Source organism: Myiozetetes cayanensis, unplaced genomic scaffold (genome assembly GCF_022539395.1).
Source record: "Myiozetetes cayanensis isolate MyiCay16 unplaced genomic scaffold, myiCay2020 scf2-11, whole genome shotgun sequence".
Classification (NCBI taxonomy): Eukaryota; Metazoa; Chordata; class Aves; order Passeriformes; family Tyrannidae; genus Myiozetetes; species Myiozetetes cayanensis.
Genome location: NW_026087411.1, coordinates 7,638,754 through 7,665,592, shown reverse-complemented (window position 1 = coordinate 7,665,592; position 26,839 = coordinate 7,638,754). Strand labels below are relative to the sequence as shown.

General features: G+C 41.0%; 2 protein-coding genes across 3 annotated transcripts in view; both read left to right on the top strand.

Annotated features, from left to right (window-relative positions):
- Positions 1-26,839, top strand: part of MACROD2 (mono-ADP ribosylhydrolase 2) — a 1,470,694-nt gene that overhangs the window by 1,210,399 nt on the left and 233,456 nt on the right. The window lies entirely within an intron of this gene.
- The window catches only part of PCSK2 (proprotein convertase subtilisin/kexin type 2), a 100,221-nt gene that overhangs the window by 52,840 nt on the left and 20,542 nt on the right, over positions 1-26,839 (top strand). For both annotated transcript variants that reach the window (XM_050314967.1, XM_050314968.1), the window contains exons 6-8: positions 16,002-16,078; positions 22,273-22,361; positions 25,038-25,213. In XM_050314967.1, coding sequence (XP_050170924.1) covers positions 16,002-16,078; positions 22,273-22,361; positions 25,038-25,213 — 342 coding nt within the window. The remainder of the gene's footprint in view (positions 1-16,001; positions 16,079-22,272; positions 22,362-25,037; positions 25,214-26,839) is intronic.

Genomic DNA, 26,839 nt, shown 5'->3' with positions numbered 1-26,839 from the left:
CAGACATGATGGTAGAAATCATGAAATAATGGAGCTGGAGAGAAATCTGAGAATTGAGAAAAGAGATATTGGGGTGAAAAGTGAAGAAGAAAAGCTGTCTGGCATGGGGACAGCAAACCTTTAATAGCAGCGATGGAAGACTTGTGAGGAGACTGACCTTGAGATGAGAATCTGAAAAGGTTTGTGTAGGATTGACTTTGTCCAAGCAAGGAGAGGTTCTCTAGTGGAGCAGTAATCAGGCTATGGAAGGACACAAGGTGATTGTCTGGCCAATACAAATTGCAGAATTAGGCAAAAAGGGGTTGGTAAGACAGTCATTAAAGGAGCAGCAGAAACCCCATATGAAAGATCACAGTCTTAAAGGAGATAACACCCCAATGCTTTTAATGCAGAAATACAAAAATACGAGCTGTCACATGAAATCTCTGGTTCCAGGCTGTCACAGCACCGTATCTGAGAGGTGGCTGAAGGTTGACTCCTTCTCCTGCTGCTAAAACCTGCCATTCCCTCCCTCTCCCAAGCACAGCACAGCAGTTGTGGGGTTTGGTTCACCTGCGCTTTGCCTCTCACCGAGAGGCTGCACAGGTCTCCTTAAATCCCAGGAGGTTCTGCTCTGGCAGCATCTGCTGTCTCTCAGAGGCCACAGGGCCGTTTTTTCCCAGTAGGTAGTAATTTGGGCATGAACTGAAGACAAGGACTTAAATTCAGCTGAAGGAAGCATCAGTTTAGATGTAAAAATGCGATGAAACCAGTCTGTTAAGGAATGAGTTGTTAACTCGCTTCGGGCTCGTGCAGCAGTTGTAATCACTTTGGTACGACTCCTGTACCACATGTTTGGTGTTTCACAACATCTGCACTTTGAGGCAGCCTTCTCTGAAGTTATATTGTTTATTTTTTAGGAAATTAAAAGCTTGTAGCTTATGTTTCTCAAGTGTACAAGTGCCTGCGTACCCTGACAATGTCTGTACATCTTACTTGGAAAATTGGGAGCAATTAGAGAGTCTCTCAAAGGTGGTGGTTTTGGCAGTTGAGCATTTTCAAATATAAAAACTTGGCATTGGTTAGTCAGTTTAATTTGGCTTTTGTGATTTTGACTTTCTGGGTTTCTTCCTTGAATAGTTTAATGGAGGTTAGCACTCAGATGAAATGGAGTGTTGGGGAAGGAAAATATCTTTCTGAAGTAAAAACCAATTTGTATTTTCTCCTAAAACTGCTGAACTTCGACCTGTCATATGGAGTGCACTTCTGTCCATATTTTTCTTTCAGTTTTTGAGCTTTACTGCTTGAATCATCCATTTCTGGTTTTGATGCACTTTATATACATGGAAAGGAGTGTGCCTGCTCACAGTCAGGATGGACTGCTCTTCCAGCACCACCTCCCAGCTTGCTGCAGTATAGCTACTTGCTTTCCTGGGATAAGGGGGCTATGGCAAAGCTGGAATTTTCCATTCTGCACCGTGAATGCAGAGAGTTTCATTGTCAAACAATCTATATTTTCTTCCAAGCCTTGGAAACCCTGCGGAGGTTCAACCTTCAGGAAATTATTTTTTTCCCCCACAAAGAGAGTCCTTCATCATGAACTGATAATTAGAAAGCTGGAGCCTAATTTACTCCATGGTTTTCTTTCAACTCAGAATGTACATATAAAGCCAGCAATTTTCAGGACTGACTTCTCCGAGATACAGCATCTGAGTGAGAGAGAAAAGTGAAGTTACAAGGGCTGCAGATGAGATATGCCTAATAAAAGAAGAAAACAGCAGCCGTGGGGGATGGACGTTACAAATTTCAGTACTCTGTTTTAAAGAAAAACCTAAGAGAGCAAATGGAGATTTTCTTGTGTGTGTGTTTACAGAAACATAAGCTGAGCTCTCTCTCCTGTCAGTTTGTATTGTGGTATTTTATACTTAGCCACTGTCTGCTGGTGAAGGTCAGTGTAGCAGCATTATCCCACTTGGAGCAGCAGGGAGCTGATCATCTCCTGTAAGTGGGTTTGTCCCTGATTAGCAGTAGTGAGGAAAATCAGGATCCCACCAAGAGACTCCGGCCAGGAGTAGAAAATTGCTGGTTTCACTGTCTGAACTCTGCCTGAAGCTGAAAGCCTGTTTCAAAAAACCTAGGGAGGGAGAGAGAACAGACAAACACTGTAAGAAAACCAGAGGCAACTGTGCGGGTAGGTAACTTTTTCATGAAGTATTGGTAAATGTAGAATGAGAATCATGCAGCAGTTCTTAGTAATAGATAATAATTAAAGATAATCAGGTAAGAAAAAAGATTTTGAAATCTGTGGAATTACAGAGATGTAACATGCACAAACTAGTGTGCAGTCATCTCAGCAGCTCTTTGTTGCTGGCTGTACCCAAACTTCCTGTCTTTTCTTCTCTGTAGCATGGATCTTTACAGTGCAACCTTATCTTCCCAGGTCCTTGCCAGCTGTCACCCAAGCTGTACACAGGAAAGGCCCTATGAGGGAAGACTTTCTGGATTTACCCCAGGGTTAATTGTTGTTTTCTGTCATCTACCATTTCTTGTTCAACTGTGAACAGCAGATGGTCTTACCTGTCTTCTCTTTACACTTTGTTGACATCTCCAAACACATAGCAGCCTCTCTCTCACAACTTTTGCTAACTTGTCACCAGCTAATATGATAACAGCTCCCCCTGCCTTGCTGAGAGGCAAGTGGGAGCATATTTTTGGAATAATTACCTTATCACATAAGCAGTGAAGCAGGGAAATGTTCTACTTCTGTTATGAGCTGCATTTGCCATTGTTTGGTAGGGGAACAAAAACATTGTTGAATAATCTTTTCAGGCACAAAAGAAATAAGAAATAGTACGGGCAATAAATTATACGCTGCAATATGTGCAGCAAAGCGTAGTGACAGCATAAAGGCTCTTCTTTCTTTTAGAAAATCTGTTTCTCCTTCATTAGCATGAATTTCTGAGTATGCTTTGGACTCCCTGCATGCCACCAAAAGGACCAGCAAACTGTTCATTGCCTGATCACAGTGATTCACCAGTACAAACCATCAGTATCTCCACTAAAATCACTGGGGCCTAATTGTGGGGTTTTGTGAGTTGACAGAGCTCCATTGACATCTATTGAACCTTGTGCTGCTTTGACCCTGATGATCACCCCAAAATCCCAGCTGATGTAATTGCCTGAGCCAAAGAGAATTCACGCATAACTGGTGGGGAGAAAAATGTTACCCTTCCAAGTCTGACATTTGTTGGAAACACTCTGAAGACCTTGAAAAGCTCCCAGGGTCTCTGCACAGTCATTAACGTCAACCCAGGGGACCCACAGGGATCGTAAAGCCAAACCGTAGCAGAGTCGGGTTCATCCTTGCCTGGCGTCAGGGAATGATTCCACTTGTCTTCCTGAGACCTGATTCCTACAGCAGGATTTTCAAAAGACCCTGAGACACTTACACTGGCATTTGCTGCTGCATTTCAAAGGCTTATTGAGCACATGCACTAGACACTAAATTTCAATAAACCCTTACTTGCTGATACATAAAATGTGTTTATTTTATGGGCAAGCTCTGTGTGCTGCCCATTGTTGCTAGTGCCTAGTTTTAACTGAAATGTTGAAATAGCACTTATTATCAAAAAAAAAAAAAGAACAGAATAAACTTGTTTCAGGCATTTCAGCACATCACTAATTGGATTTTGGTTTGCTTGGTTTCATTTGTGTTTTTTGGTGTTGCTTTGGAGCTTGGTTTTTACTAACAGGTCTTCTAAAATAAAAACACTTTATAACAATTAAAAGTTATCCACCAAAACCTGGGATAAATTCACTATACATCTTTCTGCTAACACTAAAAATGCAGTAAGAACACTGATGGATGGATGCTTTTGGAAGCAGATTGTGGCAGAAATTTCATGAAGAAATTGCTGAGACAGAATGAAGCCTCTCTTTTGCCAGGACAGAAGGATGGTTCAAGAGTTTAAATGCCAGGCTGACTGATGCCTTATCAACTGAAACTGATGGCCTTCTGTTGAGCTGTTCATGCTGCTCAGGTGACTTCTGACAGCCCGGGGGCTGATTTTACTGTTTAGAGATGATCATTTGAGACACGCAAGACAATGAACATTCGCCAGCATAAATTAGAAGTTATTGGGTAGAGAATGAATTCTCTCTTTCAAACTTCGTGCTTTTTTTTCCTGTTATTCTGTGCAGGATCAGCTTCTAGGCTCATTTTTCTGTTCTGTGCAATCTGTTCTGGTTTTTTTTCTGAGAACATATTAAAGGCTGAAAAAGTGATGATGCCTTTGATCATATCAGCCAGGGAAATAAGGTTCTCTGTGTACTTGGAAGGGTGTCCTGAGTTTGTCACATACAGAAAATGCTGCAAATCTTGGAAAACATAGTGGGATCCTACAAACAGTCCTCCCCTGCTCCCAACAGTTAACAGTTTTTAAAGGTGCCTGTCAGTGGTGCTTGTTTATTGAAGTCTAAATAAGCTGACTGTACAGTTTCTCTGCTCTGTGCCTTACAGCTACTTAACATGAGCTCTGCTAACAGGAAAGGGAAGCCTATGTAAAGGGGATGTCAGGGTCTTCTTGCTTAATGAAAGACAAAAATGTTCTGTAGTTGTAGATGTTATCACAACCTTCTAGCTTTCAACTCAATTAAAACGATGGAGCACCAAAAGGAATTTGAAGACTGTTTCTCCTCTGGATTATTTCATTTGGCCAGAGGGCATAGAAAGGCTTCTTCTGCAAAGGAGGCTGTGACTTGTGAAGGAGGTGTGATTGCCTTAAGGAGAGATGATTTGTGTCACAGAGCTGTGTTTGCAGCTGAAAACTGGATTTCTCTCGCTGAAAGATGTTATGCAATGGCTCTGCTAAAGCCCATTTTGAGAGATCTGGACTCTGAATGCTTGGCCTGTTCTGGGGCTTGGTACTTAGCACGAACCAGGCTGGAGCTGGCACGGCTCCACTGATGTGGGCCTCTCCAGAAGGATGCACTGATTTATAGCGGCTGTAAAATATCCTCAAAACACAATTCCTTTGGATTGAGAAGATACTGACACGTTGTAATTGTATTTGCCTGAGATTATTTTCAGAGCACCGAATGCTGGCAAAAAGTTTCCAGCTTTATTCTATACTAGAACCACCTGAAAGGGATAATCTTCAAGTTAAATGTACTCCTGATGTGCAAGCAACATGGGATGGTGCCCAAGACACTCCCTTTGCAAACTGACGACCACTCATTATCCACAGCGTTTATTTTTCTCTATAATCAATGTACTTAATTAATCAGCTGCACACTGAGAAGGTACAAGGTGGCTAATTGCTTTAATCATTAAGCACTGGTATTAATTTTCACTTAAGGCATTATCTGTGGAAAGTAAATTAAGACTGTTGAAATGAGAAATGCACAGGGATGGAAGAGAGCAGTTAAGGATATTCCTGCATCAGTTCTGGCTGGTGCTTTTGCAGTTGGCTTGTGCCTCTCTCCAGGGTCTCTCCAGCTAAGTCTTTTGGAAATATTTTCTTATGTAGGCAGGAAAAGCAGAGGAAAGATGTTGGTCTTCACTGTTTGCCGTGGAGGCGGCTGGCATAGCTTCAGTTTTGGTTTTTTTCTAATTATCTACCTTTCTGCAGACCAATTAGCTTTTGGAACTGGGCAGAAATCTTCCATTAGAACAGTATTTTTGCTAGTAAAGGTGAGTGGTTTATAAAATTAAAGTGTCTGTTGGAAAATGGAAGTGAAATATTTTTGGTTTGGATCAGTTCAACCTAATTTTAAATGTTTGACTTCTAGAACATGCTGAGATAAAACAGCAGCAACAAAATCCCACTCTGATGCATGGTCCACTTGGGAGAACAGGGTCAGACACAGTCCCCTGGAGGCAATGCACACCATGGAATTTTAAAACCAAGTTCAACAAATTGAAGGAAAGAGCTTTTATTTCCCCATAGTGAAAATAACACATTTTGGGTGGAAAATACTAAAAGAAAAATTGGAAGATTTTTCCGTTTGAAAGCTTTTATTTTCTGTTATTCAAAGAATAGTTATTTTAACTTCTCATAGTATGTGGAAATCTATGAATGTCCATCATTATTAAAGTGGAGCTTAATTAAAATTCGTGCTGTCGTTACATTTTGGCTACCAAGGTATCACCAGGGAAGTCTAAATTGGTGCAGTGGGGAATTGTAGTCCCTCACAAAGCTTCATCAAAATCTGATGGGTGTTAAGAGAGAGATTTTTGGGCCCAGTGATGATTTTGGCAAGGAGAGTTGCAAACCCACTGTTAACTAGTGGGCATGCAACTGGTTTTAAAAGGAGAGTTTTGGCCAAGCCCTCTGGATAAGCTGTACTTGCAAAGCAAAAGAGGAGAGGAGAGCAGAGATGCACAAGGAGTCCCCTTTCTCCTGTGAAACCATAATGGCCTAAATACAGTAGATAAAGATGCAGATACTCTCCAATACTTAAACCATCTCTCTTTCACTGAACTTGTAAATTAATTAGGTTAATTTGAAATTAATATAATCTTTTCTGTCCGAGCACTTAATCTCGGCATGGTTGTTTGCTTTTCATTGTTTGATTTTACTTGTATTTATGTTCTTCTTATTAATATTTTACTTCTTGGTAGCTGTGTAGGTGGTTAAGATATTTTTAACCACCTGCCCTATTTCAGATTGCTCTGATTTAAATATAATTTTCTTTGTTTCTGTTGCATTCCTAACAGAAGCAATAAGCATAAGAAACATCTCTTACCACGGAACAAAATGGCAGTGCACAATGTCTAATAAAATTTTGGCCACATTGAAGTCACTGGTAGTTTTTCTGTTAAGTTCAGAGAAAGCTGAAATTTGGTAGATCACATAAATAACAGGCTTGTAATATTTCTTCTACTGTGTATTCTTTTTTTGTTTGTTTGGTTGGTTTTTTGTTTTTTTAATTATCACAGTAAGAAGCATCAGCTTCAACAGAGCAAATAACGATACCAAGAGCTGTGGAAACATGATTTCCTGGGATAACATGTTTTACTGTAGAACAGGAGCTTGTATTTGGTGAAATTTTGGCTACTTCCAGTGCCGTGTAGCTGCTGTTTGGCGAAACTTAAAGACAGGCTGTGTTCTGAGTTTTATTAAATGAGGTGAATCTCTCTTTGAATATGTACCAAGGAGAGCACAAAGACTGTGCTGTGCTCAAGGACTTCATAATTTCAATGCTAGCACGTGTTTTTTAGAATTGCTTCTTATGAGAAACTAAATCACTTTAATTCAGTGGCACTTAACTCGGTGGCAGAATTAGTCAACCGTGATGCCCTGTCTGACTGATGTAATTATGAATCTTTCTGTCAGTCAGCTAATGATCATATCTAGGACATTTCTTGAATTTACATATCCAGCAAATTATTATAAAAACGTTAGCTGTGATCAAGTATACTAATCTTTAAAAGAAGAATCTGGAATGATCATGTACTATTTAAAAGCATAAATACCTGCAGAATGTAGTATGTGTGGATTTCCGTAAGAACATTCCAAAGATCCCACCTTCTCTCCCTGTAATTTTGGATTTAGCTGTCCATTGGTTTGGCTGATTCCACATGGAATAAGCAATGCAAACTTTTTAATTAATGCAAAGGCATATAAATTGGTGCATTAAAATCCCTGAGAGCCCAGCATGTCTTGACGGATATTATTCTCATAATTAATACTCCCCTGGGATGCTCACAAACTATGCTAATGAGGTCAGCATGCATCTGGAATGAAGCAGAATAGATCCTCAAGACCTTTTAACTCTGAGGCTTGTAAATCAACCTGTGTTTGCTTTCTGTGACAGAGGAAACGCAGATAATAAGTTTGCATTATGTTTTTTGAGTCCCTTCTCTGAAATTTTCACCTCCTTTGGATTCACCTACAATGTCCCTTTTGTGTCTGTTCACCTTCTTCCATAGTTGTGCAATTTAGGTGGAACACGAGCTGTGCAGTTGTTAAGTTTCTTCTCTTGTCAGCTGAGAAACCTTTCACGAGAAGGAAAACACCCAACCACTTTTCTGTCTCATCTGTTGTCACTTCTAGTTTCCTCTGCATCACCAGATCAGTTCTCCCTGTCCTCCCCTCTCCATAACCACCACAGACCAGGTCTCTCTGTTGTAGATAAGCCCCTCCAAACCACCTAAGCCACTTTGATTTCCAAAGCCACAGTTTGCCAGTTCTGTAGCAAAAGACTGGTGTAACCCCTGAAGGTGCTCACCCTTAAGAACCTTCCAAGTTTGTTTTATGAGTGCCATTACAACCACATACCCAGCATTCCTGCCCTTTGCTGTGAGCATTGCTGACAATTGATCAGTTTTAACAGCTCTGTGATGCCAGTACCTTCTGACCACTCACCACAGCAGGGTGTTGTCTCTCCCAGCCCAAGTGACTACTCTTTGCCCACACCATGTCATGCTAAATGACTGGGCTTGAATGACTGCTGAGTTTGTGTTGCAGGCTCTGAGCTATAGATTTTCTTACACTGATGGAAAAAAAGTTCTCCCTGAGCCCCATCGTGCCACTTAAGAGACCTTTACACTGGGTGTGATCTGGATCTTGCTGTGCTCGGTGGGAGAGCCCACGGCAGATATTGGTAGGTGTTAGACTGGGCTCATTGACGGGAGCAGGAGGGTTTAGCTCCCCTTCTCTTCCCACTCATCCCTCCAAGAGGCTGTAAGTGCTGGCTGCCATCAAAGCACTGCAAAGACAACCTTTACTGCAGCTCAGCACCCAGCACATATTTGATGTACTGACAGACTTGTCAGCTGTTTCTTATAGGGATATAACTAAGAATAATGGACCTACACCTTATTTCTCTGCTGCCAGCTTTATAAGTCTATTAGTCTCTCGACTTCTGTAGGTCACACCAATACATAATCAAAGTATCTGAAGGGGGAAAAAAATCCATGTATTGGACAGGGAATGTGGGCCAGGTTTTTAATAACATGGAACACTAAAGCTAGATGAAATTAGTGTTCATGGTATTTTTCAGTAAAAGTCATTGCACAATTTGTATTTCCTATTATGATAAAATAATCCAATGGCTCATAAATCTCTAGCAACTCATAGGCCAGTTTTTTTCTTTCCCTTCCTCCCATCCTGAATTAAAGAAATCAAGGAATTCATTCCATAATCTGAAGCTTTAAAGCTTTAAACTTGCTACTTGCCCTGAAAATATTTTAACAGTTACTAGTTGCTTAATTTATTTCTGTTTTACTAATTTTATTGTTTTAGCCAAATGACTCCCTGTAAATATATCTCTTTGTATGTTGTGGGTACAGCTTAAAGATTCTTGTGCATCTCCTCTGAAAATTAAGAAATGTTTAGTTGAGCAGAAATAGGTTTCAATGTTCTGTAGGTTAACTTGCCTTCAGAGCTTTAGCTCTGAGTAATTAAAAATTGGTGATGTGCTTCAGGTTTTCTCTACATCAACCTGAAAACTGTGGAGCAGGCTAAGAATGCCAAGAGGTGAATCATAAAACAGTGTCTCTATTATAAAACACAAGTTCATTTGGCTGCTTGCTTTTTAATAAAGTCTCATGCCTCCCTCAATTTCATACTTGTTTTCCTACGTCAGATAAAGATGAAGGGGAGAGGAAATGAAGGGTTTTTCAATAAGCTGGTTTTATTTTTAAAAACTGATTAGAAAAAAAATTCTCCACCTCTTAAAAATTCTGCCCAACCTAAATTTTCTCTCAGTCTTTGTGATTCTTTTTTATTTTTGGCCCTGTTTGACTATATACCTCTGAGCCAAGGGTTAGCAAACAGCCGCAGGGTTAGATGGCATTTAGCTCGATGCATTTGGACTTTCATTTTGTTAGCTGGAAAAACACCCAACAATCCTGGTGCCTAAGAGTGGAATTGCTAATTTCTTCTTTCTTTGGAGCTGGAAAATGTTTGTGCTTGGTGTGCTGTACAGCACTGCTGTACTGCCCGTCCGCTTTATCCCCATGTGAAATAAAAAGCATGTTTAGCTGCAGCCTTTCTTTTTGAAGATACTCATATGCTGAAGAGCACCAGCCAGCAGTGTAACTCGTATTGGTTGCCTGATTTTGTCTGCAGGGGGAGTAGGAAGGAAATTAGTGTGGAGAAAGTAAAATAAGCGATTGTGTGACATTGTAGTGTGAGGCAATACGTGGAAGGATCATCAGTTACTTGACAAAGAAATCTGTTTAATGTAGAAAAAGAAAACAACTGGAGATTATCTCAGTGAAACTATTTTTCTTCATAACTGTAACTTTGAATGTGTTCATAACTTGAAATGTATTCACTATTTTTCTTCATAACTGTGATTTTAAACCTTAATGAAGATAGATGTTAATGTGAGACTCCATGTTTTTTTCAGCTGCCTTTTTTGTTTGTTTGGTTTTAAAACTAAACAGTGAAATACTTTCAGCTTTGCACAATCAGTTAGATCAGAGATGGAACAGCCAACATGTCTTCCTATAAATTCAGAAGCTGGATTATTAGAATTCTTACTGCTTGTTGTCTCATCTATTTTTACTCATCTAAATTAAGCAGTAGTCACCTGTTTGTTGTTTGCAGTCAGGTTATCCTCTTTTGTCTGTATTTCTACTAGTTTTGGCCTAATCCCAGATGCTTGGTGAGTGTTGAAGAAATTGAAGTAAGAAGTTTTTCAGTGACAGCTACAAAATGAAATCACCATTGTGGTGTGCTCTGTACTTATTCATTCTGTGGCCAAGCAGAGTCTTTAGTGAATACCCAGGACTGGAATACCAGGAGGGCTTATGGGCACCTCATGTTTTATTCTGGACCCAGCACACTATTCCATCCATTTCAAGTGATGTTCTGATGTATTATTTGGTGACTGTTTTGAAACGGAGAATAGCAGACAAGTGTGCTGCTGTCTTATTCATTATTCAACATCTGGCTGGTGTTGCCTAGCTCAGTATTTTCCCTTTTATGATGTACCTGTAAGAACTGTAATTTTTGTTTCTGGAGAGAGATGGTAAAACTCACCAACTGTGAATTTGCTCTTGAAGGTTAATATCTTTGAATACAACCCATTACTTTGTATACATTCTCTGTGTTGACAAGAACACAGAAAATACAGCTCTGAATGTGCTGCATAGTAATACAGGGCATGTCTATTAGTTCATGTAGAGGCACAATTTAAGAAATTGCAGTTTTGGGGTTTTTTCCATTTCCATTTAACCCCCCCCACAAACCAAACCAAAATAGAACAGCATGCTTCCCATGGCAGAGAGGAGAGGGCTTATTGTATGACAGCTGACTGAGCAGCAGTGCTTCTGTTTTTCATTAATGACCTTTAAGGCTTGTAGCACCTCTCCTAGGCTAAATATCATGTTGTCTCCTTTTTCGCCTCCTGGTGAGCATATTTTGTTTTCTTAAGCTTGTGTGTACAAGGCTGAATTTCATTTTGCCACCACCCGACAGTGGGAGTTATTTTAGTACAGTTTCTCCGAGATGTTCTATGTTGTAATTTGAGCCCAGGGGTTTGCTTGCTCTTTGGATCAGTAAAGAAATCAAACAAGCAAAAGGTGTCCTTCTGCCTCACATCTCTAAGGATTTGCAGTTGCCTAAGAGGGTAAGACCAGATGCTATCTCTGTTAAAAATGTTTCTCTCCTTTGAAAAGATACAAATCTCTGGGCTTTATAAATTCACCAGTGCTTTAATGTCATGGGTAGAATCAGAATGTGACCAGTGGGATGTGTGTCTTTAATTGTCTCCTAGATTAGCATGTGGGCATAGATATATTCCTCGAGCTACAGAGAAAAAGAGAAGTGTATGTGAATTACGCTTCAGAGGCCTGTAAAGTCATATAAAAATTTATGGGCTTGCTGCATTATTCAAGGTACATAATTTTATTACAGAGCTGAGCAACACATGGGACAACTGATTTACTGTTATAGTCATATTTTACATAATGAATGTTTTCCACAGAAGATTTTACTGCATATATTTTAAAAAGTACAGGGCAATTCTTTGGAAAATTCTGATCTAAGCTTATTTTTTAAGGAAAGAAGAATTTTATACACAGGCAAAAGTTTAATGTATTTGTGCCATGGTGTACAAGCTGTTACTTAATAAATGATTGAAAAGGTCTCATCATGTGATCCAATACTCTTCTGTTAGCATTTTATTTGGCATAGAGGCTAGAAAGCAGAAAAAGAGATATGTTTTAAAAAGCAATACCATTCCTCTCTGTAATAGCTTTTTTATTATGTAATTAGGTGTTGTTTATAAGTAATTGTGTGTACATGGTGACTGATAAACATCAGGTTCAAATCACTTTGCAGTGACATGATGTGAGATGGTTTTAATTGAACACCAGGGTTAGGCCTCATCTTGTTCTAACACTGAGTCCTTAGTGGCTGATCTAAGGCTGGACCCCAGTCTGTGATCAGTGTCCAAGACTGGTGGCTTGAATTTTCCCTGGAGGAAAAGATCTGGCAACTACCTTAGTATTGAAAACCAAGTGAAAGACACTTCAAGTCCAAGAGAAGGAACTGCCAGTAGATTAGATTGGCATTAAAACTGGACACTGAATCACCTGAGTGGAAAAGAAAAAATGTTTTCATTTCAGTGTGTTGTTGCAGATCCTCATCTGCACTGCTTTTGATTGCAACCTCCCAGGTTCCTACTCTGATTAATTCTCCATGTTAGCAATAAATTCTCTCTTGCTGCCTGCTGGGGACTCCAGCCTGTGGAGGAGAAGGGCAGACCACAGATTTTAATAATGCACTTCCCAAAACACAAGATGAAATATTTTAGCTATCTGCCGAAGCAGTTTCCTTTTTGGTGCAGTGTCGAAACTGGTTTAATTTCTCACTTATGCTTAAAAAAAAAAAAAAAAAAAAATTAACAAAGGCTGAGACTTAGATATTTGTGGATTTGATCTTTAAATTAGGAACTTGAAGCAGTCCATTTGTACGTGTCTCTGCTGTTTCATTACCCATTTCACTGCTTCCATGGTGTGGGCGGAATATTCCTCACTGTCTTTTCTCAAAGACCATAATGAAGATAAATTGTGCAGTCAGCAGTTGTTTTCTTTCCAAGAATTCTTCTTAATTTTGCCCTTTGTGGATGGTTCCTGCTACATTAGATATCTTTTTCCTTTGAGTGCAGTGGTCCAAAATGAAGTGAATGAGAGGATGTGGGAGATGCTGCACAACTTTGTTTATAGCCTGCCTGAAGCCACCTTTCCATAAGCTGGCATTGAGTTACATGGCATATACATCAGGGCTGCAATCTCCTGTAGGGTGTCTGAATCATTCAGGCTGGAATTTCTTTGTCTGTCACTACCATGGCACAGCTAGAAGGGCTTTCCATCCATAATTTTTGCACGAGGGAATTCTAGAGTCGGGAGTGGTTGGATAGGAAGTACAAGGTGCTCTCATGTCTGGTGGTGTCCTGAAAACTCAGCCTCACCAGGCCCTCTTTGAGCTTAGGCTAGGTATGTAGAACTGCATTTTTTCCAGATGGGAAAATAAAGCACAGCTGACCTGTGACTGAGTTTAAATTTTCATTTGTACAATGTTTTTAGAATGAAAGCAGTCCTGAGTGAATATGAAGGTGGCAATATATTGAAATAATTATATTTAGTACTGAATTAGGTCCTACCTGAAAGATATGATTGGAAATCACTGGAACTAAGCTTTGTTATTTGCGGTCTGAATAGTTTCCAGGCCTTGTCTATTCCAAGGCAGTAGTGCAAGAAAATTTCTTTAATTTGTGATTGAAATGCATTTCTTTCCAAAGGTTGCCAGGCTAGGCGCTATGACAGAGTAGGTTTTATCTGCTAATTGAATTACTCAGAGAGAGTCACCATTTCTATTTTGACTTTACCATGGGATGTGGTTCTGCAGCTTGTCCTACTGGAGTAGATACTGCATTAGTTAATAAAGACTAGCACTGGATCTTCTATTGACAAGCTCATTTCTTTTAAATGCCATGGGTGAAGCCTGGTCCCCTGCACAAATCCTTGTCATTGCCTGGATGCTGTAGAATCCAGACCTCCTCTGTTGCATTAAGGTGGGATGCCTGTGCCACCCAGGCACACTGGTGAGGCCCCAAGTCTTCTAGCTCTGAATCCTGCTTCCAGCAGCAGCCAGTGGTGGATACCTGGGGAGCAGCATGATCACCCAGTCAGAGGCTGTGCCTCCTCAGCTTTTAGCATTCCAGTTTATGGACTCCTGAAGAAGGAGGAATTGCAGCCTAATACTCCATCTGGATTTATCTTTCACTAGTTTATCTAAGCAAATTTTATTTCATTTAGGCTTTTAATCTCCCTATTGCTGGGGAGCAGTGAATTCTTGTAACTTATTACATGTTCAGTGGAAAACTACCTCTTGTTTTGTGCTGCTTCTAAGTCTCCACTCTTGTAATTTCTGTAGATTCCTATTAGCTTTTGTATTTTGAGCAGTAGTAAATAAAACTCCCTGTTCACCTTCTCTGTACTCTGATGATTTATAGACAACTGTCAAATTCCCCTTTTTTCCCTGGCTGAGAAGTCATGTTCTGTTTACTCTTAGCTGATGCAAACCTATGCCATTCAAAGTGCTGTATAAGCAGTTGTGATAATTAAAAGAGGTAAATTAATCAGACACCTGGACACATGGAAGCACTGAAGATTTGTGGCTCTAGCTGACAAGATTGTAAGGCATCTTCAGGCTGAAAATCAGGGCCTTAGTGAGGGATATGGAGAGATCAAGAAGGATCTCAAAAAAGGGATTCAGCTGCGAGCTGGAGGAGAGCATCAAACCATGAGAGAGCCATTCTGTTCCCTCAAAATGCTGAAAAATATTTGTTGTCTGTGCTGAATCTAAGCAACCAGGCTTTCTGAAATGAGCACCCAAAACCACCAGCTGTACAGTAACTTGAAAGATACTTAGTTTTACCCTCCAAGTATCACAGACAATGCTGTCCCTGGTTCATTCTTTTTAGGAGTTAGGGATTTTGAATCTAAACCCCAAACACTTGGGTGCTACCAATGGACTGTCTATTCCTGTACCCCAGGAACTGAGAATCAGCTGAAGGGGAATGTTTTTAGGAGCAAAGCTATGCATACACGAGTCTCAAATTATCTTCAATAGCATGCTCAGCCAAATCTTAAAAGGAATACAAGTACACATTAATTAAGAATTAACATAATTCTGTTCCTTGAGTGTGGTGATTATTAAAATGTAAACTCAGTGAACATACACTTGAGAGGAAGCTGCTAAATATTTTTAAAGCCTAATTTTCAGTCACCCTTTATTTATTTTTTGATTAAGAGAGAAGAAAGAAGATGGCACTTGACTTTCTTAAACTTTCCATTTACTTCTCAGATATAGCATCAGAAAGTTGCTGAGTGTCCTTAGCTGCTGATACGGCAAATCAGGAATGATTTAGATTTACATAGAAAGCACAGGCATGGGATGACATTTTGAAAATCACCCGAAAGGCACATTTGTGAAGCTGTTGAGACAACTAAAGGACTGAGAAAATATGCAAAGGGCTTTCCAGGCATATGTGCTGACCATTAACACAGCTTCCACAGTTGAATTTTGAGAAATTTACATTCTTAGGCATTGGCGTTCTTTTAGAAATCTGGCTGTTGTAGTACCACAAACAAGTTTTTTTTAAAAAAATTCTGTTTCAGAAAATCCATGTGTCTGGTCACTTCCAACACTGTCTGGAAAATAGGATTTAACCTTTGCTTTGCCACACCAAGTGATAATAACTAAATACTTTTGTAAGTGTTGATGAAAAGTCCCTCAGCAGTGACCTGAGCTCTCATACTACCTCACAATTAGCCACCCTGTTTGGAAATACCAGTGCTCTCCAGAAAGCATCTTTTCCCAAGCTTGCTGGTATGGGAAACGGCACAGCACAGCAGAGACTGCTTTCTGCCCAGGTGCACCTTGCAGAATGAAGAGGAAAAATTTTGCTAATGATTGTCAGCTTCCCCTTCAGTTTGTGTTTCGCTTTGCCCTGTGTATCTGGTTTTCAGCTGACTTTCTGAACTTCTTTGTGTTTTGCAGAATGCTAAAGCCAGCTACGACTTCAGCAGTAATGACCCCTACCCCTACCCCCGCTACACAGATGACTGGTTTAACAGGTAAGTGGATTTTGGGCAGCTTGCCCTTCACTTTGGTTTGCTTAATAAATTCTGAGTTTTGATGACATTTGTGAAATGTCTGTTTCCTGCTAAATTCAACAGTCACCAGAGCAGATGCTGCAGTCTCACTATTGCTTGAAAATTGGAGGTTACTTATGACTTCGGGTTTTTTAGGTAACCTCTAAATAGCACTGAACAACCATTTTATAGTTTATAAATGCAGTTGCTGCTTCAGAAGAGTGTATTTTTAGATTGTTTGAATAGGTGAAAGCTCACTTTTTATCAGCTGTCCTAGGACATTCCAGTAACCCAGACCTGTATAAGGTGGTTTCCCATCAACTCTGTCTGCGGAAGTATCACTGCTAGCTAATTTTAAAGGCAAGTAAGCTGGAGAAACTAAAGATTGTTTTGGGAAAAAAAGTCTTTTCATCCGATTGTAGGCTAAGAAGGTAGAAAAAGCAGCATGGTGTAGAATGATCAGTTTAAAAACAATTAGATGTTAAGTCCTGAATCATGTATTTTCACCTTGATTTAAGGGCAGTGTACATGAGTAACATTTTTCTAGCTACTGGAGAAGTTAAAGTCCACATACAGTGACTGGGAAGCTGTTCTCTTTTGTTTATAAACTTGGAATCAACATTGCAGCTGTGCTTGTTGTATTAATTCTCCTGAATACATAGTGAATGCCCAAGGCCCATTCCTTCTTCGGTATGTTCTGAATTTGGCTCTGAACTTAACCAGTTTCCAGCAGGAGAAGGACTGGTCCTCAAAGTATGGTATAAATAAGAACGGCCCAAAAGAAAAGGCTTCAGATTTTAGAAAGTGTGACTTTTTTGGTTTACCTAAACTTTTTTTTTTTTTTTTTAAACCCACGTGGAGTAGAAACACGTGACAGATTTTACAAAACACGTGTCCCAAGGTCTGCATCTGTCCCATGGAAAAGCCCTTTCTGACAGCTCCTAACAGGACAATAGTGTAGTCAAGGGTGCAGAGTCCAAGGTACTCCCTTACAGTGTGTTTATCACCTGGTGACCTCAGCACACAGCACCTCTGGATCTGCCCTGAGGTCTCAGGCAGGTTCCAGCTTGGATTTGTAAAAAAATTGTTTCAGGACTTTTTCAATGGAATTTCCAGTCCAGAGGATTTGAAAACTTTTAAAGGTTTCAGGGCTCAGTCTTAGTGCTTACTAAAAAAATATTTCAGGCCTGTTTGATGTGGTTTTCATCTCTAACTTAGGATGACTGGCTGGCCTTTGAGTTTTGGATGGGGGTTTTTGTTTTTTATTTCTAAAGAAATCAATTGTAGTTCTGTCAGAGTGACACAACAAAGAAGCAGCTGTGCTACCACCTCAAACACAGGCCTCCTGGAATGGATCAAACAGGTTTAGCAGCTGTGATGTCCTTCTTTGTAGTCCTGCCATTTTTCAGCCAAAGCAAGATCCCAATGAGATTTCTCCTTCATTCTGGGGAAGGACATCTAACACTTTTAAAGTGGTATGAATCCAATTAGTGAATGGAAAGTCAGAGAAAAACTATGGCTCTAATTTGTGAAGGTCTGCTGCCTTTCTGGCTTTATTTATGCAAAGGATCTTTATTGGAGAAAGATATCACTTAGCTCTGGAGAGGAGGAAAATTAAATTTAGTTTTAGTGGTTAATGGTAGCTTCTGTCGCTTTCAGTGTGGAACTGCATAAAACAGTGTTCTGCCAAGCCTCATTAACACTAATTGTGCTGCTATCAAGTATTTTATAGTGGGGCCCAGTTTGCAGTCCTCACCTGTTCTGCAAAGTGGCCCTGGAGGGAGAGTTACCTGCTAAAGCCTTTTTAAACAGACCTCAAGCATCCTGGATGTGGCAGAGGTTATGGTCTCTGGTCCTAGGTGCCTCTGGCTAACTTCAGACACTTAGGTGAAAAATCAAATGGTCACTTTTGACCCAACCTGTGGTAATTAAAAACATGATTCAGGTTTTCAGAGAACTGCAACACTTTCTTCTATTTCTGGAGGGCATGGGGAGCTCAAGTCAGCAAGTCAGGAGGAGGAAAGCAATGGAGAAATGGCAGGGAGATTGGAACTAGATAATCTTTAAGGTCCCTTCCAACTCAAACCATTCTGTGATTCTATGAACCTTGAGATTTCTTTCGTGAGACAGGGAATTTTCTGCCTTGCAAGGTAAATCACAGGAGCAACACATGCAGTAGAGCATCCCTTTCCTGCCTTCACAATATAAGAAGGCTTTAAGATGAGAGATTTCTTGTTTTCTCCAGGTTAAGATGCAAATCAGCACACCATATCCAGCTGTTCAGGAGTAGCTGTAACTGGTTTTTCTCTGCATATTTCTTTGCTATACAGTTAATTGAGTTGTTGTATTCCTATATAAGCTATTACCATGACTTCTGATTTCTGAATTATTATTACTTGGCAGGTTACAACTGTCTGCTCTGACATTCTGTCCATATGTGTAGCTGTACAGGTGCACCTGGATAGGGAGTGATTACACAGAAAAACTGTTCAGAGAAAACTGCAATAAAGGCTCCATTTTGCTCTGTTTGCAGTCAGTGATGCATTTCCCATTGAATTTTATGCATGCAGGAGAATCAGACTCAAAATAGGATAGCGTAATATCCCTTTTTCCATGAAGAATGTGTTTCTCTGTGAGCAATTCTAGTGATTTGTGGAACAAGAAGCAGAGGACTGATCACCAAGGGGCTTTTGTGAGCTGCCAGCTGCATGTGCAAAGTGTCATTAGATGTTAAGGAAAAATGGGAGTTTTTGCAGGGAGTATTTCATTAATCACAGCTGCTCTGCTTGTAAGCACAGATTCTTCTTGCACTTAGTACTTTTTAAGGCTGCTGGAAGCACTTTGGCCTTTCCATCTAACAGCCAGTGGCCTATGAAACCAAGCTGGGTGGGTTTTGGAAGGGGAGAGTGTGTGGTGCCTCAGACAGGGAATTGCAGTCAGGCAGTTCAGCTGCTGCTGCAGGCAGAAGCATATTGATAGCTGGGCAGCCCAGGGATTTATTCCTGTGCTTACTGTACTCACTGCTTGGCTGTGTTCAGATCCCCAGCCTGGGGACCAAGCCAGGAGAGGGAACACTGGGACAGAGCTGTGTTTGAGTCTGAGGAGCAGTGAAAGAACCTTAATCAAGCCCTGTTCCCAAAAACAGGGGCAGTCCCACAGCACTTAGCGTGGTTTTGAGGAACCTCTTTGGGAACTGCCTGTGATTTTGAACACCCTCCCCTCCTGAACCACATTCAGTACCTTGGCACGTTCCACGTGGTGCAGTGTGGAGGTACCAATAGGGGTCAGTGATAGCTTGACCTTTCTCTACAGCCCTCTGTTTTCTTGTTGTGAACATGCAGAAGACACAGCTTGGGCTCCCCATCTCAGAGCACTGAGATTGCAGATTTCTGCCCTGATCCAAATGACCAATAATTACTGCCACTCCTTTGTATTCTGTATATTCTCTGTAAGAGTTAGCAGGGCTAAATTTATTCACTATCTTGGAGACCTCATATTCTTCAGAGGCAAAAACGTCTTTTACTGTTTAAGGATCCAAAGCAAAGTAGGGGAACGCTTTCCCTTCTGCAAACACTCAAATGCTCAGAAGCTGACAATGTCATGTGTTTGCTTCCCAAAAGTGTCCCTGGGGCTCTGCATCTTTAACTGCTGCCCAGTGCAAGCAGCTAAAATGGTCAAGATACTCAGATGGTCCCAGCTCTTGAGACTGCAGCTCTGCATATCCCTCTCTGCTGACAACTGAAGTTAGGATGGATGGGTCCTGTCCTTTGCTGTCTGCAGAAGCATTTCAGAACAGATGAGAAAGGACCTCAATGAAAATCTGTGCCACCTCTGACACTTCCAAAAAACACATTGATAAAAGAGCACACACAATAGTATTGACAGGAGGTTTTAGAAAAAAAAGGTAGTTTTTAAAGACAAAACACAGTAAAATTTTCATAACTTATACAGGTACCTTACTTAAATGCAGAAGGCAAAGCTGTTTTTCAATTGAGTCCCTTTCTCCCACCTTATTTTTTCATGAATGTTCATGTAAAATGTTTTAATTCATATAACATTTATGGAGAACTTGCTCTACTTGCTAACATACGACTTGCTTGACATGCTAGTATGTGGTTTACTTTTGAAGTAACTTGTTCAAAAGTGAAAATGTTCTTCATTGTTTTCTATCCCCTTGTTTCAACCGTGGAAATAATAGGGAAGAAGTGAACACTGTAGAGAAAGGGTGTGATTTGTGCTCGTGACATGGATCACTTCATAGAAACCATAATGGGTTTATCAATGATACATGAACAGCAAATAGTGCTAAGTTGGGAAGGTCTGCTATTTGCCATTAATAATTCAACCAAATGCATTTCCACTCACTCATATGTGGTTATTTTTTTTTCTCCCTAGTCAGCAGCACGGTATTGAAACCCTAAGCTGCTGGAACAGGCCTTCTTGCAGTCTCCACCATAAGGGCCACTGTGATAGGGAGGCCAGGCAGGGGAGAGGACCTTCTTGTGAAACCTTTTCACCAGGAAGGTCCTAATAGAACTTTTCTGTCTGTGAGAGAAAAAGCTCACCTGCCGGCGTCACTGATTCTTTGCGCCCCAGCATCAGTCAAGCCAATTTTTAACAAAGTCATTTATTCTGCTCTTTGGCTTGTAGCTACCCCACAGGTGACCAGATAATGAATGCCTAGCAACAGTGTGTTTTTTTTCACACTTCCTCGAACAAGGGCATGAGGAAAAACCTGCTTGATTGCTGAAAGAAATTTGTGCAGCAGCTGAATAAGAAATGTATGTCACTGTCCTCACCACCCCCTTTGTAAAAGCAACATACATGAGATCTTCAGTCTTTCGTGATTAAGGCACCCTGTACATTTAAGACCAGTCATTTGCTTTCATGGAAGTTCCTTTAAAAACATATTCTTCCAAGTACAGCAGGAAATATTATGTGTTGTTTCTCACCCCTTTATTAATGTTACTCTCACCTTTGCCAGAGATGCTTAAAGGGAAAGTGAGAGAAAAAAGATGATTAAAACTTAATTCTGCTACCTCCCAGGGTGGTCCATCTGATAGTCAGCGTAGCCCTTACAGTACAGCACTGTTAATTGCATGAATCCTTAACTTGCTATAGGAGCAATGCCAATTTTAATGCACAGAGTAGATTGCATGAGCAGTAGGATGGATTCATATTGATTCAACATCTTAAACTTAAAAAAAAACCCTGACAGCAGCACAGGTTTCAATAGTTTCCCTGCTGTGCTATTTTTTAAAATCTAGGTTGTGTTGTCCATATTTATCTTGTCTGCAGTTTAATTTCTGTCATGAATTAGGAGAAAGGAAAGTGCAGTTTGCCTTCCTGCAGGACTGTCTGAGAGTCACTGCCTGTTAAAGGGTCTCTGTTAAGAGCTGTAAAGCACTTTAGAGACCCAGGTGTTTTTGAAATTCCATACGTCAGCCCAAACCTGGACCTCCGTGTCAGAGCAGAGACATTTCCCACTTGAGCAGAAAGAAGTAGCACCACGAGCTGACAGCTGGAGCACCTTGGCAGCTCCTCTGGGAATTAGGCATTGGAGGAGAGGGATGCATGTACTCTCAGGTCTGACAGCTTTTGGTGTGGTCAGCCAGGCCACAGCTCTGCTGCTGAGGAGTGCAGTGACCATTTTGGCTCCTTTCTGCTACTCCAGCCTAGTATTGCACCCACCTCTTCCCTTAGCATTTCTTTTGTGGGCAGGGATGTGCTCCTTGCACGTGTTCAGATAGAAAAAAGTCAGTCAGCCTTTGTTCTGCAGGGTTCAAAGTAATGAGTGTCGTGCTGTCAAGCCACAAAAATAAAGGAATTAATATTGATCATATGTTTACACTGTTCTGTTAGGGGCCTGTTTCCTACTGACTAATATTTGGTAGCGAGGCAGAACCTCTCTGACAGAGTTGAAGAGAAAAGGTCTGAATAACTCTGCAATGAAGTGCAGCGTTAGTATGCAGAGGGGAAGCTGGATACCTCCTGCTTCAGGAAGGAATGAGCTCATCCAGGTATCCGAGTACAGCGCTCAGCAGTTTGCCGTGGAATGGTTTTCCTCTGCAGCACTGGGAGCCAACTGAGGCAAAACAAGCTCTTGGTGATCCAGCTCCATTCAGCGCGTGCATCAGCTGGGATTGACGTGGGTCTCTCTGTCTTCCCTTTCGCAGCCATGGGACAAGGTGTGCAGGAGAGGTGTCTGCTGCTGCCAACAACAACATCTGCGGCGTGGGAGTCGCCTACAACTCCAAGGTTGCAGGTATGGTAGCAATCCAAGGGGTAAAGGGTCGCTGTGCCTCAGGCAGAACTTCTTCTGCAGAGACAGGGAGCATTGCCCAGGACAGGACTGCAGGTTGGCACTGGGCCGTGTGTTTATTGCTTTTCACAGCAGCCGGGGAGAGGAATTCTCCATGGCTATGCCTTTTCAATCAAGGGCCTCTTTAATTGCCTCTTTAATAACTTTGCAGAGGAACAGCTCTGCTCCTTCATGTGCCAGTTCCTGTTCATGCACTGATTTTCAGTGCTTCCTCCCTGCATAGCGACAGAATCATTTGTGGCAAATCTCATTTTGCAGAAGGTAAAGTATAAATTCCTGCTGCCCTCAGAAAGTATTTGAAAAGGCAAATCTCATGCTGCTCTTGCTCTTTAGGCTCTCACAGGGCAGGGCCTGCAGTGCTATAAATCTCTTTGGTCATTGGTTTCCTCTGTTTTTTAACAGTGATGCAAAATGGTAGGAGCAGATGCAGAGGATGAAATGGGTGGTACCCAGCATTCACACCTTGGGTGTGTTGGGTATTTTTACTTCTAACAGGCTCTTTTCTGTGCAGATAGACTGAACACAGTGCTTGGAGTGAGTTAGGCTGTTGGACACCACGTGTCAATTTAGTTTAATCTGAAGAAATCCAGTTTTCCTACCCTAAGACTGTTCCATGTTGAGAAATGAGCCACGACAAGCAGAAATAAAAGCTCATGAATTTCACTTAAATTCCCCTGACCCACACCAGGACACCAGTGTGGATGCATCTGTTGCTCCCTGGGGATGGTTCACAACATGTGTGCATGGACAGCTCTGCTCTACTTGGCCAGTTCCTGTTTCACTGAAGTATCAGAAGAACCTGGGGAAGGCTACATTTCATCTGTCACCTACACAATCAAAAGCTGAATCTCTGCTATAGGAAGGGCACCGAGCAATGTTTGCTGAGCTGTTACCCAAGAAATATCACTGAGAGTTAGTAACTGGCCAGACCTGTCTAGTGCAGGTCTCCTTTCTTCAGTAATGGTAACATCCCCTTCAGGGATGGGACATTCCACAAAATTTACATTCTGGCAATAGCTACCATTAGAGGAATGTGAATTGAGGTGTGGGATTTTGGCTGGACATTGTCTGTATTATTCATCTAACTCTACAGCTTCCAGCTGGATGCTTAAAAATCGAGAAGTGAAGACTTTCTCTGGTGAGCAACAGCCTACAAATAATCTTCTGTACTTCCCCACCTCATAGCAAAATCCCCACAGGATTTTGGAAGTGCCAGCCACCCTTCCCTGTCTGAGAACAGTGTGCACCTGCAGCACCACCGTGTGGTCCATGGGGATGTGGAAGTCCAGGCGAGTTGAGAGTCTGCTGCTGTCATGGTTCAGTCTATTTGCAAGTGGAACTGGGAGCTGGTAGCCAAGGATCTGGAGTTTTTCCTCTTGTTTTTCCTCTTCTACCTCTTTTTTTGCCCTGGAGATGGCTTGGTTTCTTCTGTTGTTTCCTCACCTCCCCAGGGTCAATAATTAATTCTGTGGTTTCAGTGCAGATCTGCATTTTACAAGTACATGAAGGGATTTCTCAATCATTGAATTTGACTTCATCCTTTCTAGCTTGAAATAGTAGATCAGGAATATGCAACTTGGGTCTGTTTTCTACTTGAATATTATACCACTTTTTTCCAGCCTCATATTTGGCACACGGGGCTTGTATTGAATGTAGTAAAACCACTGGTTTCTAAATCAGGATCCTCACCACCATTCACACTATTTGGCTCTGTGCTACTGATTTATGTCCCATCTGTGTCCTAAACTGTTGGGGAAAACTGAACTTCAACTCAGGGCTAGAAATGAAAGTTGGAATGAATCCCTGGTTACTCAGGTCTCACCCAGAGGCCACCAACAGGTTGGCTCTCAGTGAACCTGTCCTATGTGTGGGGCATCATGGATGTAAGGGCTTGCACTGCTGTCTGTCACACTCTGGCTTGCTTAGAGCCAACACTTTGAGGTTTTATGAAGTTGACATGTCCTAGGATTGTACCATTTAAGCTCTTAACTCCTACTGCAGTGTGGGTTAAAGGAAGCAGGTTTTAGTTTGCTTTTTTCCTCCAAATACTGGCCATATTTTGCTATTGCATCTGCATGTTGACACAATGATTTTTTTCCAGGAAATTGCTGTGTAGTGTGTTTCCCTCTTCTGATTAAATGCTGGAGAGCCACCAAAATAAATAGAAAAACTACTTGAAAAACAAATGACCTGTCAACACAAAACTGAGTATTAATTAGATGAGGGTGGCCTTACTCTTTTTCCCTAGCTGTTACAAAATACTACTTTACATGCCATTAATATTATTTAAATGCTACAAATTTCTGAGATTGCCAAATACGAGTATTTTTAAAGTGTTCTCCAGTAGCAGATGGAAAATACTGTGTAATGAAAAAGCTAACAATAGAGTGCTTTCTCTTTCTGGGCCACGCTGCCTTGCTGTGGCTGGGTGTTTAATGCTGGCATCCTGCTGGGTAAGCACACCCTGGTGAAATGGGAATGTCGATGGTGGAATTACTGAGTGAGTGAAACTGCCAGTGAATTAAAATACCTGTATAACCAGGGGCCTTCTGCAGGTGCTGAGATTTCATCCCGTGCTGGGTAATGCATAATTCATGTTTATGTTGATTAAATCTACAGGTATTCGAATGCTCGACCAGCCGTTTATGACAGACATTATTGAGGCTTCCTCCATCAGTCATATGCCTCAAGTCATAGATATATATAGTGCCAGCTGGGGACCAACTGATAATGGGAAGACTGTGGATGGACCTCGAGAGCTAACACTGCAAGCCATGGCAGATGGTGTGAACAAGGTAACAGTCTTATTAATAATCTGGGTACTGGGGCAGAGTGGTGTGTACGGGCTCACACTGAAACCAGTGACTTGGGAACACAGTGCAGTTGTGTAAATTATTCTGGCCTTCAGCATATTCCAATGTTAATTGGTGTTCTTTCTGCAGTATTTTGGCAATATTTTAGCACTACTTTTATTTTATAGTTTCAGCATACTGTGTTTATCTCCAGTCTGCTTACATATGCTTTTCATATGCCAACATAGTCAAAAAGGAAGAGCCTGATCCTGTAAATATTTCCCATGTTGAAACATGCCAGCTGTGCTGCTGATGCCACATTGTCTGTTTTGGTGTGTTACCAATTTAATTGTTGTTTTGGATTTGGAAAGTCTTTCAGGTCACTCATATAAGGTCATTATAATAGCTTGATTGAGCTACAGCTGTTTAGATGTCCAAGGAGTAGTATAATTTCCCAGTAGCAGGAGCCTCCTTGTTTATTCCCACCTTTCCAACTCCTTCTAGGAGCAGTCTGTGGCCTTTGCAAAAGACATTCAATATCATCCTGCAATCTGTTTAATATGTAAACTATTAGAAAGTTGGGGAACATGGTTACCAGAACTCAAAAAGAAAGTAGATCAGCCCAAAACAAACCAAGCAACCTTGCATGGCTTTATCTGCATCTCTTCTGTGTCACGCAGCCAGATCAACCACAGCTGCTCCTGGTGATGAAGGGAATGAGCCTCCTCCCCTTGGTTGATTATAGATGGCTTTCCATATTGACAAGATCTGAAATTCCCCAGAACATCTGGGGTGGTTTTGTGTGGGAGCTCCACAATTACTCATTTTCCCATCCAAATTACTTTGTCCTCTTACTTGTGCCAGTTTCTCCCACTCTTCATCACCACCTCGTTATTAGCAGCACATTCAGTTTGCCAGGTTTTGTGACATGATAATTAAATCTACTGCTGTGGTAAGTAGTGAAGCTTCTAAAGTTTTCTCAAATCCTGAGCCCCAAATGTTTTGCCTAGAACAGAGGGATTACAGTCATCCTCATGCTCCTGCCCATAAAATTGACAAAATACTGCAATACCACAGGAAGACTTGTCACAAATTCCTCCTGAGTTTGCTCAGTTTTGTAGTATAAACTCTACAAACCTCTGATGAGCTCAGAATCCCTCTGAAGTCATCTTACACTAGCTGTGTTTCTTCTTGTGACTTCCTTTTATTTATCTAGTGTTTCCATAAAGATGCCCTTAAATACTTTGGTCTTGAGGAGGATCTTTCTTAGGTATGTGGCAGTTTTTAGCAACACCTCGATGTTTTAGTTGCTTGGTTTTTCTTCTACTAACATTGGTTAGTAGACAGAAATTGGAGCAGACAGAAATTCTGAAAATAGAAAAATTTCCATATAATTTTTGTGTTGTTTTCCTCCCATGCAGAACTTGTCTAAAAGTAGCAGAAAAGGCACAAATAATCCTGGTAGAGGAATGCAAACTGAACTGAATAGAATATTTTACCCTCCAAGAAAAGCAGATTTTAAATTGTATTCATGGGGTTTTTTATAGTTTGGTATGTAAAAGATCTTTCAATTAAATTGCTGTCGTGTCACCGAATGCTTTAGTTTGTGGAGTTACACTGGAATTAACC